Source organism: Sceloporus occidentalis, unplaced genomic scaffold (genome assembly GCF_023333645.1).
Source record: "Sceloporus occidentalis isolate IW3139 unplaced genomic scaffold, rSceOcc1.0.p SCAF_14, whole genome shotgun sequence".
NCBI classification, from domain to species: Eukaryota; Metazoa; Chordata; class Lepidosauria; order Squamata; family Phrynosomatidae; genus Sceloporus; species Sceloporus occidentalis.
In genome coordinates, this window is record NW_028316994.1 from 1,892,460 (window position 1) to 1,907,018 (window position 14,559).

The window sequence follows — 14,559 nt, forward strand, 5'->3', positions numbered from 1 at the left end:
GGAGTTATAGGAAGGAATTAGTTTATTTTAAGTGGCTAAAGTTATGGCTGATATAGACACCACTGGAAGGAAATGTGGACTTGAATACCCACTTTTCCCCCTTTCCTATCTTGGAATTGGAAATGCTCTCTATTGCATTGACATGCCAGCATTTAAAACCCCAGTATTTTTTTATCCTGAAATATACAGTGCCATCCAGTTTGGAGGGAAACTGAAAGGTAAAGCCAACTTGGCATAAAGAGAAGGGACTTGCACAAATGTCAGGTCCTTCTAGAATTCCAAGTTTCATAGATTTTGCCATTAGCTATGTCATATTATTAGGCAGTCCTGCATTTGGGTAGTTCTTTCAATTTTAACTAGTTACATGTATGGAATAATTAGTCTGTAGCACTACATGTTTTCATTAGAGGGAGTAGTAGACAGGCATCACCTCTCTGTATTGCAGTGGCATTTATAAGAATATATAGCAAGGATGGGAATCATGCCATCCTCCAGATCTTGTTGGACTGCATCTTCCAGCAGCCCTAACCTTCATAGCCAGTGATAAGTTTTGCTGGGAGCTATGATCCAACAATTTTGCGAGGGCTGTATGCTTTCCACCTCATGGCAATGGCATTTCCCATGTGTTGGGAGTGGAAATACTGTAGTGCCAATCCAGCTCTCTCAGTGAACCCTCAAAACTCATCTGGAGCGACGTGACTAAAGAATACCAAATAAGATGTCCAGATCTCAGCTCGGGTACAAACTCAGTGATGCAGCCAGGCAGCTTTAGACTTGGTTTAAAGGCTTTAAAGGGAAAAGTATCTTTTTAGGCGATATCTATTAAATTTGGTAAGCCAGTCCTTCTGGATTTGAGAGGCGCTTCTGATAAATTGCCATATGGAGGCCAAAGAATTCAGCCCCAAAGTGGCCTGATGCATAAAACGTACACAAATCTCTCCAAACCAGTTTAACTGAACTGGGTCAGCAAAGAACTAGTGGTCTTATCAATTCCAGAAATGCCTCCTGGCAGTCTTTTTATTTGGATATTCAGAATATATACCCCTGTGGTCATTTCTCATTGGTACTTCATTCAGGCCTACCTTCCTAATAAACCCAGGGTGGATTTTATTCTACCAAATTCCTTTAAGCTACTTCCCTTTAATTACTTAATTCTTACCTGCACTCTTGCTATTGTTCCTACATTCAAACCCACACCAAAATATGGGGAAATGTCAAAAGGCATAGCATTGTTTGCTTACAGTGTAGACATACAACATCTGTATTTTTCAGATCACAAATACTTCTTTGGTTTTATAAGCCTGAGAAACGACTCCCTTATATCATCTGAGGAAGTAGGCCCAAGTCAATTAAAGCTCATGCTACCAACTTCTTCCTTTCAGCTAGCCTCAAAGATGCGACAAGATCCCTTTGCATACTGATTTTCCAGAGTAACATGGCTATGTCTTTGAATTATTTCTAAATAGATTCCTTCTATTGGTTTGAGTTTTATTTCCTTCTTGGTACACGGTCAACTATTTATGTCACCCATGACATCACAGGCAACCCACAAGGTCATAATCCTCACTTTAAAATATATGCTAAGGTCTTCTGGTTCTGCTTTGTCCAGAGCAAGGCTTCCCCTCCAGGCAATACATAAAGGAAACATGTAAAACCTCTGTAATTTGCAAGCTCAGGTAAACCCATCCCTTGGCTATTTTAAGATGCAAAGGGCACTCATCTTGGCTTCCAGAATCTGTTGATTGTCTTTTGGATGAAGTTATATAACCACTAGATGTAATATACCCAAGACCTAAGATTTGCTCTGAGTATGTAGTTGGGAATCTGGTGGGTTAAATTTGGAAGGCAAGGCAGATCCAAAGCCAAAAAATGTGATGAAAAGACCTAGTAATACCTGGAATGAGTGGTGATAGAAACCAATGTTCAATAGCTAGAACCTTTAATATGTATTAAAACATGTGAATACAGTTATAGTTCTTATGGTTTGTGTTGGATATTAATAAAATATAATTTGTTTAGATAATGCAATGCCTAGTATTTCTCAATTATCTCTTGTGTCATTGCCACTCTCTGGCCCATACAATCAAAGGTGAGAGGGGTTCTTAGGGAGCAATGGGAAGGAGCACCATTTTACTACCCCATTATACATAACTGTGACTTGAATATCCATAGTTTTTGTTATCCAGAGGCAGTCCTGGAACCAAACATACCAAAGTCCCACTGTAGGTACTTGTGGAAACCTGGAATTACTAAGATAACTAATTACCTTTTTAAAAGTAGCCTTTAGGAATTTTACCAGGCGACATCATGAGGTAAATTTTACCACATTGCCCAAAAATATTAAGTTATAAGGTTATAGTCAATTTCACATTGGCCATAGATCTTCATGATAAATGTAGAAGCAGTTATTTATTGATTGCTGACTATGCAGAGCTTCAGTTAATGTGATCACCAGTTTGAGGAACATGTAGCAGTTTTACACTGAGTTAATATGGATTCCCTAAACTGAGGAAGCACCAGTTCAGAGAAATTACCCTTAGCTTCCAGATTTTCCTATATGTCATCCTTCCACCTACACAGCTATTTAAAGCCAGAGAAGAAAATCCAAGATGCCCGTAAGGAGAACATCCTCTTGTCTCTTCAGTTCCTTACCTCGCAGATGCAGGAAGGATGTCAGAACTTGAAAAGAGTTTCCGTAGATACTCAGTGTATGGAGGAGAAACTTCTGCCAGTGGCAATGAAATGACAGGCAAGAACTTTTTCAAAATGTTGGATGAGTGTGGTGTGATGGACGGAAACACAGTGACCAGCGCCGATGTGGACATCATCTTCAACAAATACAAGTGAGCTGGAAGGCCAGTGGCTAGTGACCTGCACCAGGTAGCATGACTCCCTAGACATCAAATGACTGGGCGCAATATCTAGACTGTACTTATCAGAACCTAGTTCCTTTTGTTGAAAAACAGAATTGCCTGTGTTCTATAGCTGGTCTTGAGTCCCATTTTGTAATGAATAAAAAAGCCCAATCTAGAAAAGTTTAGGGGTAGATATTTAAACAGTTTTATCCTGCTTCCGAAGATGCTAACTCTTCACTGATGTTCAAGTAAGGAGATTATCACATGGAGGCATACCATTCCCATTATGCAGAGAAATGGAGGCTCCACGAACAATTTAATGATGGGACGCCTCCATGACGATTTCATAACGGGAGGCAAGCATGACTGCCGATCACACCCTCATGCTTTGGGGACAATCTAGCCATGTTTTAAGAACAGTAAACCTCCATGTGATAATCTCGAGTCAGCTGTCAGTTCAGTCACCTTCTGTTTGGACTGGCGAGGAAATTCAAACCTGCTAGATCCACGTGCCAAAGTAGTTCTCTTTGGCACTCATGTTACTTGTTGTGGCCCAGCAAACCTCATTTTCAAGTAAGTCTCCTCCAGCCTTAGCTTATACATCAAACATAAGAAACCACCAAGGTGATCAAGATTACCTCCTTTGTTTTGAGTGAAAGCTTGAGAGGAATGCTAGTTCACAATGATAATCTCGTGTGGGATTGTCAGCCTGGTCCTAGGGGGGTGGAGTGAATTGTACTATTTAGGAGTGCAGATGGTGCCATTTGTAAACACTTTATGTTATTGTTTCTGTAAAAGCTCTGCAATGTATCTACATTTTAATTCTTTGTATTGTTTTTAACTTGTACTGTTTTAAATTTTGTTAGCCACCTTGAGTCCCTATATTGGGAGAAAGGTGGGATATAAATAAATAAAATAACAATGCAGTCATCCCTCTGTGCCAACTGAGTTTTTTATCCACAGTTACAACCATCCATGGCTTGAAAATATTGAATGAGTGTGTGTGTGTGTGTGTGTGTGTGTGTGTGTGTGTGTGTGTATGTGTATTCCGAAAGCAAATTTTGTTTTTTCCCTTTTATTTAATGGGCACCATTTCACTATACCATTGTATTTAATGGGATTTGAAGTGAGAAAAGTCATTAACACCTTTTCAGGGACAGAGTAGGGGTGGGATATAAAGAGGAAAACACATACTGGAGATCAAACTCTATAATGGGGACAGCATGTTCAGAGGACACAAAATGGTGAGTGTAAGGACTGAACATGCTCATTGGACACAGAATGCCCAGGGAAACAGCTGAGTGTGTCCAGTGGACACAGAAGGCAAGTGTGTGTTGAGTGCCACTTTCCTATATGCCATCCTTCAGGAAATCTGTTGAAGACAGAACCCAGATCTAATCCTGAGTACTTAGGAGGTGGAAAGACCAGGAAAATGATGGGCAGAATGCAAGTATGATAAACAGAATAGGTACGTGGACTCAGAAGTAACTGTCGTCTCCTTCTGCCACCCCCAGAAACAGGGGGGCCCGAAGCCTCAACTTCATTGAGTTCCAACAAGCCATTAAGGAGCTGAGTGGAAAACGCTTCAAGGGCATGTCCCCCGAGGGGGCTTTGCACGCCACCTTCAAGTTGATGGAAGGCAGAGAGCCAGACCGTGTGGTATCAACAGTGAGTGTTACTCTCCTGAGAAATGGGAGGCATCTGTACTTTTAAAGAAATGTTCTGTAGCCTATGGTATTCTGTATTTCTGTGAGAATGCAGGAAAAAATGTACAAAATGTATCTTTCTGAGAAGCACAGCTTTTAAAAGAGAGATTCTAATCTATGGGCCCGAACAGACAGGCAGAAATAAAGCTGCTTCGAGTCACTTGGGAGATATGAGTTTAAATGACACACACATCTTAAGAGGCCAGAAGCTGTGCCAAAGCTGCGCTCCAGTCCTTAGGACTGGAGTGTGGCTTTGGTGCAGCTTCCGACCTCTTAGGATGCATGCATCATTTAAACATCATTTAAACAGTTAGCACATCAACAGAACCCCTGAACTACTTATTATTTTGCATTCATTGGAATTAACCCAGCATAAAAACAATTATCATGTACTTGTTACTTGCCTATCTTTCAGAAATCCATTGCAGACCAAGTGGTGGAGCGACTGACAGATACAAGCAAATATAGGGGCTCTCACAAGGAACGTTTTGATGAGTGTGGCAAAGGCAAAGGTTTAGCTGGTCGTACAGACATAGTTAAAAACACGGATTACGTCGGGGCCTACAAGGGGGCTGGAACCTATGACAAGACCCACTAGATGGGGGATGAGGCTTGCAGTACCTTCTGAGAGTTTACCTGCTCTTTTTGGCCATGGAAGGGGGATTCCAATAAACAGCTGCTCTGGTAACACTTCTGTCTAGTGTATATGTGTCTATTTGTCTGGGAAAATGATCACCTACTATGGATGGATGAACGGATCAAGGTATGTCTTGGTGATCCAAGAAATCAATTTGGAAAGTACCTATGCCAAGATGGAGAAAACACATTTTGTGTATTTTCTTTCATTATGGAAGAGTCCTGAGCACATGGCTTGCGTGCCTTTGCATGCCTCCAGCTGTGGACTGGAGGACTGAGGGAGTAATAACCAAATGGTTGGTGATATCACAAGTGACAAGTAAAGGTGGAAAAAGTAAGCTACAGGATTTAACAGCTGGGACACTGGAAGAAAGCTCTGAAGGTAGAATGTCAGGGATGAGCGGTCCCTGTCACATCCTATCTATTAGCAATTACAGTGAAATAATGGGCCCTCTTGGATGACTGCAAGTAAAGTGGAAACTCGGTCATTTCATGTCCTAGACTGTAGCCTTAGCAGAGAGGATGGCCCTTCTGAAAACCAGTAGATAGTGATGATGATTGTAGACTGTCAAGTTCCCAACTGACATTGCTATAAATTCTTTCAAAATGTATGTTAACTGTACACCAGAGGTTAACTGGTCTGTAGTAGCACCAGTGTGGTGTAGTGCTTTGAGCACTGGGACTAGCATTTTTGAAGACCAAGGTACAAATCCTTGCTTGGCCAGGGAAACCCACTAGGTGATCTTGGGTAAGTCACACACTTTCATCCTTGGAGAAAGATAATGACAAACCCCTCTGTGAACAAATCTTGCTGAGAAAACCCTGTGATGGGTTTGCCATAAGATCGCCACAAGTTAGAAATGAAGGCACAGAACAGTGAGAACATCAACAGTAAAAATTCAACTGTTAGTAACCCAGGATACAAATCTTTCTGCTGTCATGCACACACTGGGTGATATTATTTCAACCTGATGCATGTGTTAGGTGGATTAATTATTTCACTGTATGGTGATAATTCCCTGCTCATGTTGCTCCAAAATTCAGTGAGGCTGGAGCTGAATTGAGAATATCTTTTGACTGTCTCTTTCACAGTCAAAAAGCTACAGAGCTTGTTGCTGGCTAAGTCCCACAAGGACAGGCAGTACTTTAAAAAAAAAAAGCAAGTGAGATCGGTTGTGATGTCACAGACAACTTGATAAAGTCACAATTCCCACCACAAGCTGTACTCCCAAGCCACTGGTGTAACTTGACACAGAGCAGGCCATCTCCAACCCAGGAGGAGCACACCCAAGTGGGAAGCAGGCAGGGGCCTAACCATCTACCAACTCAGGTAACCCCAGCTTCAAATAAATGCAACTGGTATCAATGGAGAAGTGGTTGTCCCATGCTCTGCTCTAGGGTGTTAACTCCAGGATCACAACCACATGTTTTCTATGTCCTGGCTAGGCTTAATAGACCTCTGTTACTTTTACCATTTTTGAGCAAGATTGACAGTTCTAGATCATGTTGGTTATCTTTTACATTATCTTGTATATCTTATTTCAAAGTTGGAGTTAAAAAAGCAGACAGTGCCTTATAGTCTCCCTTTATAGTCTTGACTGTCTGCTATGCCTCCGTCTTTACTCCCACTTGGATGGTATGCTCTGGTTGGCTGCCATCAACTCTTCCCTTACTTTACTCTAGGTATGTTTATGGGCAATTCTACCATTTAAATGTGTTTAATTACATCTGACTCATGCTGTTGTTAGTGTTTATGTGTGTAGTTTGTGAGAACATCTATCCATGCTTGTCTGCAGGTAGAGCAGTATGATGCACTCATAATTTGATGAGGGACCAATTTAGCCAGGGACTTTTGTTATTTTGTGTTATCTGAGCCAGCATCATGCACTGTCACATGAATGCTCAGGAGGCCCAGGTTTCACTCAATAATTTAATATGAAACCCATTTGGAACAATCACATCCAATGTAATATACATTGTGGCATTGTGGGACGGCATGGATAGGATCCAGAATGGTCCAGAAATAATAGTAATACCTTTCTTGTGACAATCCTTGTTACCAGATACTTTGAGTCTAAAGACCCACATTTTAGACATTCCAACAGGTGCATCTGACAGACATCTATCTCTGTGACATTTGGAGGTTTAGGGCTCTTCTAGACAATACAAATGTGTCAGGAAGTTGTAGTATTTGTTGCTGTATTTTAAAAAAAAATCCAAATACTGGCATACCTCTGTTAACAAACCCTCTGATAAAGAAACTCCTTTTTATCAAGTATTTTTACATCCAGCCAGTCCCATTTCTCCTCTTAGCCCTCTGTCTAACAAGATTTTTAGCAGCATCAGTGTGGGGAGGAAAGAGAAGGAAGCCTGGAAAAACACAGAGGTCTGCTGTTACATTGCAGCAGCATATCTGTGGAAATTACTCCACGTCGATCTATGCATGTGGAGCGGGGGGGAGGTTGCAGGGGGCCGTAATATGTTTACCGTATTTGGAGGTCAATGTAGCAATTTGCTATGTTTGGACACCTAAATGATCGAAAGCTTAATTTTTTTAAAAATGAATTTGTCTACACATGTGATTGCCTTACCCTGCTTCCCACTCCACCGGGGGAAAGGCTATGCGAACGGGAGAAAATGGCACCAGTAATCATTTGCCCTGAATTGGACTCAGGAGGCACAGGAAAAACCTCTAAAAATGTGCACCCTTTTTAAACCGGTTTATCCACCACTGATTCAGTTTTTCCAAGGAAAAATCGAATACATGGGGATCAGATCCGAATTTCAATGGAAACAAAATCAGCGCAATGAGGATCGAATGCGTGTTCAAATGGGAACGATGCACTCATAATTCAATTCTTGATGTGCGTTATAAGCCAGTAGGAATGGGACCTAAATGGCCATAGCAAGATACATTAAGTTCCAGCAATGCATGTGGCTTGCACATTTGGATTGGATGACACCAGAATGGTCAGGAAATGGGCTTTTTGGCCCATGCAAACAAGGCCCTAATTAATCCTCTGACATCTCATTTTTTCTGTTGATTTTAAATTTTCTGTTTCTCTCTTATTTTCACCCCTTGTTTTCTGCTTACTTCAATTACTGCAAACTGATGCACAGTCCAAACCCTGGTTCTGGTGCAGATGGTGCAGTCCAGATCATGTCTAGCATGTCCCATATTAGAACTGGGGCAAAACAAGGATAAACCAAAGTAAAAAACAAAACAAAAACAAAACACCTTACTTGTTCCGGATCTAGGAAGACATGGAGCTCTCTGTTTCTGCATCAAAGTAGCTGTTTGTATGGGCAACCCACTGGGCTGCTCAATGTCACTGTAGGTCACTTGTTCTGAGGTCAGAATGAGGTGCCCAGAATGTGCCCAGAATGGGAGAGCTACAGAGCCAAGATATTCTGGACTACTCCTGAAGGGGATGCGGTGGCTTCACTGGTCACCTTGTTCTGACCTCATAAGTGAGGGTCCATATTGGTGGATGTGTCAGGTGGCTCTGCAGGACAATTGTGCAGATATGGAAAGCCTGGTTATGGGGGCAGAATGGGAATGCTGTAGAGCCAAGATACCCTGGACTACTCGTAAAGAGGATGCAGTGGCTTAATGGTTAAGATGCCAATTCTGATGATTGGAAGATTGGAAGGTTGGCCGTTTGAGGCTCGAGTGCTGCATGATGGGGTGAGCTCCTGTCACTAGTCCCAGCTTCTGCCAACCTAGCAGTACAAAAGCATGCAAGTGGAAGTAGATAAATAGGTACCTCTTCGGTGGGAAGATAACAGTGTTCAGTGCAGTCATGCTGGCTACATGACCACCGTAGTAGTCCTCAGACAATGCTGGCTATTCACCTTAGTAATGGAGATGAGCACTGTTCCCTATAGTGGCTCAGGACTAGACATTCATGTCAAGGGACTACCTTTACCTTTATCCTGGCCAGTGCAGACAACCCCTTGGACTGCCGTTGCCAAATCAAGACTGCTGAAGAAAATGCTTTTCTAGGCTGAGGTATGGCTCTTAATTTCATCACAACCAAAACCCCTTCTGTTGCCTCCCTTCACTACCTTTCCTTATAATTGCAGGAGACATGGCAAATCTTGAATCAACTTTCCGTAAATTTGCTGTCTATGGAGACACTGGTGCCAGTGGCAATGACATGACAAGCAAGAACTTCTCCAAGATGATGAAGGAATGTGGTGTAATGGATGGGAAATCTGTGACCAGCACTGATGTGGACATTCTCTTCAGCAAAGTCAAGTGAGCTGGTGGCATTGGATGGCTTTTTTTTCCGGGGGGGGGGGGGGACACAGAATGGGATTTCAGCTGATCCTACTGTAGCTGTGTGTGCTTGCCTACAATAGGCAAGGTAAACTATAGCAGCTGCCAGAATCCCTGACTAAACATGTGTGAATAGCACAACAGATAGAAAAAGGGGGAAGCAGACTGGCCTGCATCACAAGCTACCTCCAGCATGTAAAATAAAATAAAATAAAATAAAATAAAAATAAGCATAGATCTCTAAGTTTGGCCACCAAAATGGAAATCATTAGAAAAGAGGATGGTGGTGAAATAAAAAGTCATCCTTGGATGCCTTTTGGAATAGTGTTTCATGTGGGCATTATAAGGTTCAGAATGTTTTTGTTTACTTTAGCTGACCTGGTTGTTAAATTTCACATGTGCATATTGTTAATTCTGAATAAAAAATTTGCTGAAACATGTTGAAAAGCTTTTTTTTTTTTTTTTTTGGCTGTGTAGGAACGTATCATTCTTTCCATGTTATTTCTCCCTCTGGTACCAAATCTTCTGTTAAAGAAGTAATGCCCAGGAACACATCAGTTAACAACACATTGTTAACTCGGAAATACCTGTATCAAGATGATATAGTGTGTTTTTTAGTTAGTTTGTTTTTGCTTCTGTCTTTATGTATCCCCAGGGCCAAGGCTGCCCGTAATATCACATATCCAGAGTTTCTGGAAGCCCTAAAGGAACTGAGTGTTAAACGCTTCAAAGGGAAAACTCCAGATGAAGCTTTACAAGCCACACACAAGCTGATAGAGGGCAAAGAGCCCGGCAATGTCGGAGCCACAGTGAGTAACCTTTGTTATTCCCCTATAAAAGTTGGGTGCAGTCAATAATTTCCACTTTTATACAACAAATATTGTATCAAAAAATTAAGTTAGAAAAACCAGCGTATCCTTTTTAGCATAGTATGGTCAAGGGACAGTGCAAGGAAGGATCCCAGAATTGACTGCATATTTAAATTGCTAAATGAGATGGTTCAGCATCTGTACAAGAACTATCTCAACAGCTGGCACTTTTGGGCAGCAACCAGGGTTGCTGTTCCTAGTCATCTTTTTGCACTTAATTTAGCACTCAAAGCAATCCCAAAATGCTTCTGGGGTTGTATTAGCACTGCAGAAATAATGTACGTTTTTAAACATTTTTATTAAAAAATACATACATACATACATACAATAATTCATACAGTACATCACATTTATATATTCATAAACTTACATGCTCCATTCCAAACTCTCTTAAGTTCACTGCTTTCCACTCTTCTTCTTTACATTTGATGGCTTCCTTTTTCTTCAGCTCTGGTTCTTTCTTCACCGCTTAGGGTTTATCTTCTGTCTTCTTCATTCAGTATCATTCAAGTTTGTCTTACATTTCTTTGCAGCTATATGTAGACTTTAAACCGATTCCTCTGTATGTTCTTTATCCTCTAAACAAAGACCATTATCCTTTTTGCTCGCTCACCCTCTCCAAATTTTATGGTAGCAATTTCTCCCTACTTTTGAGCTAGACATTTTACTATTTTATCCCAATCTTTTAAGTATTTATTTATCTCTTGTTTTTCTAAAAAAATCTTGTTATTCTATCTATTTCTATTATCTCATACATCTTAAGTTCCCATTCTTCTGTTTCTGGTATCCTATTACTTTTCCAGTATTTCACAAAGACCATTCCAGCAGCAATAATCATATAAAATAAAATACAACCATGTTTTTTTCTTATTTTGTTCATCTGCCATATTTAACAAAAATAATGCAGTTTAACACTGCTTTAACTGTCATGGCTCAAGGCTATAGAATCTAGGGACTTGTAGCTTGTGTTGGCACCAGAGCTCTCTAATAGCGAAGGCTAAATGTCTCACAATTAAAGTGGTGTCAGACTGGATTATTTCTGCAGTGTGTTTTGGCCCATAATTAAACATAAACAGCCTACAAAAGTTTTGAAGCATCATAAAAATGAAACCAGGCAAAACAGATTAAAACAACAATAACAAAAAGCATATTTTTTAAAAACCCAGCACATTACTTGTTTCCCTTCAGATAAAAACAATTCTCAAAGGCCCGCCAGAATAAAAGGAGTTTTAGCTGCTTATAGAAATATAGCAAGGAGGGTGCCAGTGCAGCATTTCTGGGAAGGGAGTTCCAGAGCCTGAAGCAGCCACTAAGAAGCCCTCTTTCTCATGATCCCACCAAATGTACATGTGAGGATGATGCGCCATAGAGCACAGCCTCCCCTGAAGATCTCAAAACCTGACCAGATTTGTACGTGAGAGTATGGCCCTTCAAATAAGCTGGTCCTGAGCCATATAGGACTTTATAGTCATCACCAGCACATTGCCTTCCAATGGATGGGCAGCCAGTGTAGTTCCAACAAGGGAGTTTGTGCCTAACGCCCACCATTTTCCATAGTCCTCACCCTTTAACATGCTGTTTGCCTGTCTTGCAGAAATCTGTCCATGCTGGAGCAGTGGACAGACTGACGGACACCAGCAAATACACCGGTTCTCACAAGGAGCGTTTTGATGAAAGTGGCAAGGGAAAGGGGATAGCCGGACGTGCAGACTTGGCTCAGAACACTGGCTACGTCGGGGCCTACAAGGGGGCTGGAACCTATGACAAGAGCCACTAGAAGTTGGTGGAGATGTTCTGTACCTCCTGAGAACCTGCCTGTTCCCCTTGGCCCAGGGAGGGGAGGCCAATAAACCTGTGCTCTGACTCCTTGCTTTCTCGTATGTATGTGTGTCTGGAAGAGGAAGAGCTGTTTAGGTTTCTTCCCCTCATGTTGAAGGCCCTACCCAATATCCCCATGTCTTGATCTATGGTGAAAGGAAAAGCCACATAAACATTTTAGGTTGTTGTTGTTTACCTTCAAGTTGTTTCTGACTTATGGCTATTCTATCATGATGTTTTCTTGGCAAGATTTGGTCAAAGGGAGGTTGTCCTTGCCTCCCTTTGAGGCTGAGAGAGTGTGACTTGTGCATGGTCACCCAGTGGGGTTTCCGTGGCCAAGTAGGCATTCAAACTTTGTCCTCCAGAGTTGTTGTCTTAAATCACCACACCGTGCCAGCTCTCTGAATATTTTAGTACTTGTGTCCAATGTATTTTCATTTCCAAAATGAAACATGTGAAGGGGCTTTAAATTAGCAGGCTGTGAAAGCACTGGTCTCCTTGGAAATCCTGATGTAAGCATTTGCTACTTCACTTGGTGGCAAAAGAAGTAATCTCACATGTTGTGTTTGCATGTCTTTAGCAATCTGCTAGACGTGGGGGATGTTAAAAAACTGATTATGCAGTCCTGTGCATTTCTCCTCAGAAGTCAGGCTCATCATGTTTAAGTAGAGCTGATGTCCAGGTAAATGTGAACAGGATTGAAGCTTTAAAGGCACAATCTATAAATCTTTATAGGTCAGCTCTTGTGCTTAAGACACGACCTTTCCAAGTTTCTTCTCTGAGCTCCGTGGTCTAGATTGGTAATTTTTTGGCAAGGAGAGCAGGACCTCACTAACCACCATCTCCAAATTATTGCAAGATAATCTGACTAGAACTGCCAGAATTTTAGATTGAGGAAGATCCACTTCTCAGAAATGTAGACTTTCTGGGCTGAATATCCTCAGGTATGTAGTCAGGTATGTTAGGTAGCAGGTTAGCTGAACAACTAAACTGAATGAGGCAGTCATCTCATGTGGCAGATGCTGTGAGGGGACACCAAAGTGATGAAGGGGGAAACTATGCTAACTGACCCACTAAGCTTTTCTGCCACTTTCAGATGTGGTAGACAATGCTGACTAGTTTATTTGAAGTCTGTTACTTTCACGGCATGGAAAAAATATTCAACTGCCTATCCAATTGGCATCTGTACCTGGTATGAAAAGAAGTGATTTTGTTCATTGCCTCTGGCAGTAAAATGTTTTGCACCTGCCATACTAGGTAGGGTCATTCCCTAAGCAGTGGTACATATGGTCCAAAGTGTTAGAAACAGCGTGTTTATTTTGTAAGTACATTCTGGCCTTCAGAGTAAGGGGAGGAAAGAGCAGTTCATGTACTTGGTTCTTAGAGTTTGTTTGAACTTGTGGGGGCCTCTGTACTTTGTTCTGTGTGAACAAACGGCATGCTGGATAGCATGCTAACTGATTTATTGTAGCCTCATCTTCAACAAGGCAAGGTAAAAGTGTACAGGAGAAACAAATTGGGAAATTGAGCTTCTTAGGTACTTCTGAAAACTGGGGCCCCTTTTACACTGCACAGTTAGTGCAGTTTGATGTCACTTTAATGGCTATGGCTGCATCATGTGGAATCCTGGGATCTGTAGTTTGGTGAGGCACTAGAGCTTTGATAGAGAATTCCAAATACCTCACAAAACTATAAATCCTACAGTTCTGTAGAATGGAGCCATGATAGTTAATTGTGTAGTAGAAAGGGACCATTGTGTGCCTATTTCATTAGGAGCATGATTTTTTTTTGGTATGCCCTCCTAGTGCCAAGAGAATTTATGTTTTCCTTTAGCTACATGCATCTAGGAAATAACCAGATTCATTGCTAACTATAATCATTTAAATTTTTTTGTTGTCAGCTACTGTAGTGAATAAATCCTATAAATCCTATAAAGTATTTCCCTCTATGTCAGTTTTTTTGGGGGGAGGGGGATGGCAGGGGTGAATGGGAATTAAAGCTTTTAAAATCCCATTGACACCCCCCCAACTTTCAGAAACATATTGGAATGTCACATTTCAAACATAAAATAAGCAGATAAAAGCTTGACCGTGAGTTCAGCCAAATACCACTGGAATGTTCTCCAGTGTATAATAGCTGGAAAGCTTTGCAAAATAGACTTTCACTGGTTGCCTTTTTCTTTGGCAAGTTCCTTTTGAGGCTGTCTGAAGCTAGTTACTTTTGCTGCATACTTTCTTTAGTGGCCAGCAGAGAGCAGCAGTATGTCATTACCCTCCATGGACTTCAGGAATGGAGTCAGAAGCATATAATTGTTGATCTGGCATCTTCTGATAAGGCGTATCCACACCAGCTGTTTTTCATGCAAACAGCTGGCTCAGTCTGTAAGTTATCTC

At 41.3% G+C, this 14,559-nt stretch overlaps 2 protein-coding genes across 4 annotated transcripts; both read left to right on the forward strand.

The window, feature by feature from the left end:
* Nucleotides 1-2,658: 2,658 nt before the first annotated feature.
* On the forward strand, nt 2,659-5,159 carry LOC149303497 (tubulin polymerization-promoting protein family member 2-like). Its single transcript, XM_089480338.1, has 3 exons — nt 2,659-2,843; nt 4,370-4,523; nt 4,977-5,159. Exons 1-3 carry the CDS (start codon nt 2,671-2,673, stop codon nt 5,157-5,159), a joined length of 510 nt encoding a protein of 169 aa, XP_089336464.1. The 5' UTR covers nt 2,659-2,670.
* Nucleotides 5,160-5,558: 399 nt separating this feature from the next.
* On the forward strand, nt 5,559-12,171 carry LOC149303498 (tubulin polymerization-promoting protein family member 2-like). Of its 3 annotated transcripts, none has more exons than XM_089480370.1 (4): nt 5,559-5,579; nt 9,284-9,458; nt 10,135-10,288; nt 11,943-12,171. In XM_089480370.1, the coding sequence occupies exons 2-4, from the start codon at nt 9,289-9,291 to the stop codon at nt 12,123-12,125; spliced, it is 507 nt and encodes a 168-aa protein (XP_089336496.1). In that variant the 5' UTR covers nt 5,559-5,579; nt 9,284-9,288; the 3' UTR covers nt 12,126-12,171. The 3 variants fall into 3 exon arrangements, with proteins under 3 accessions (XP_089336496.1, XP_089336497.1, XP_089336495.1); XM_089480371.1 differs by lacking the exon at nt 5,559-5,579 and adding an exon at nt 5,873-5,945; XM_089480369.1 differs by lacking the exon at nt 5,559-5,579 and adding an exon at nt 6,448-6,527.
* Nucleotides 12,172-14,559: the final 2,388 nt, after the last annotated feature.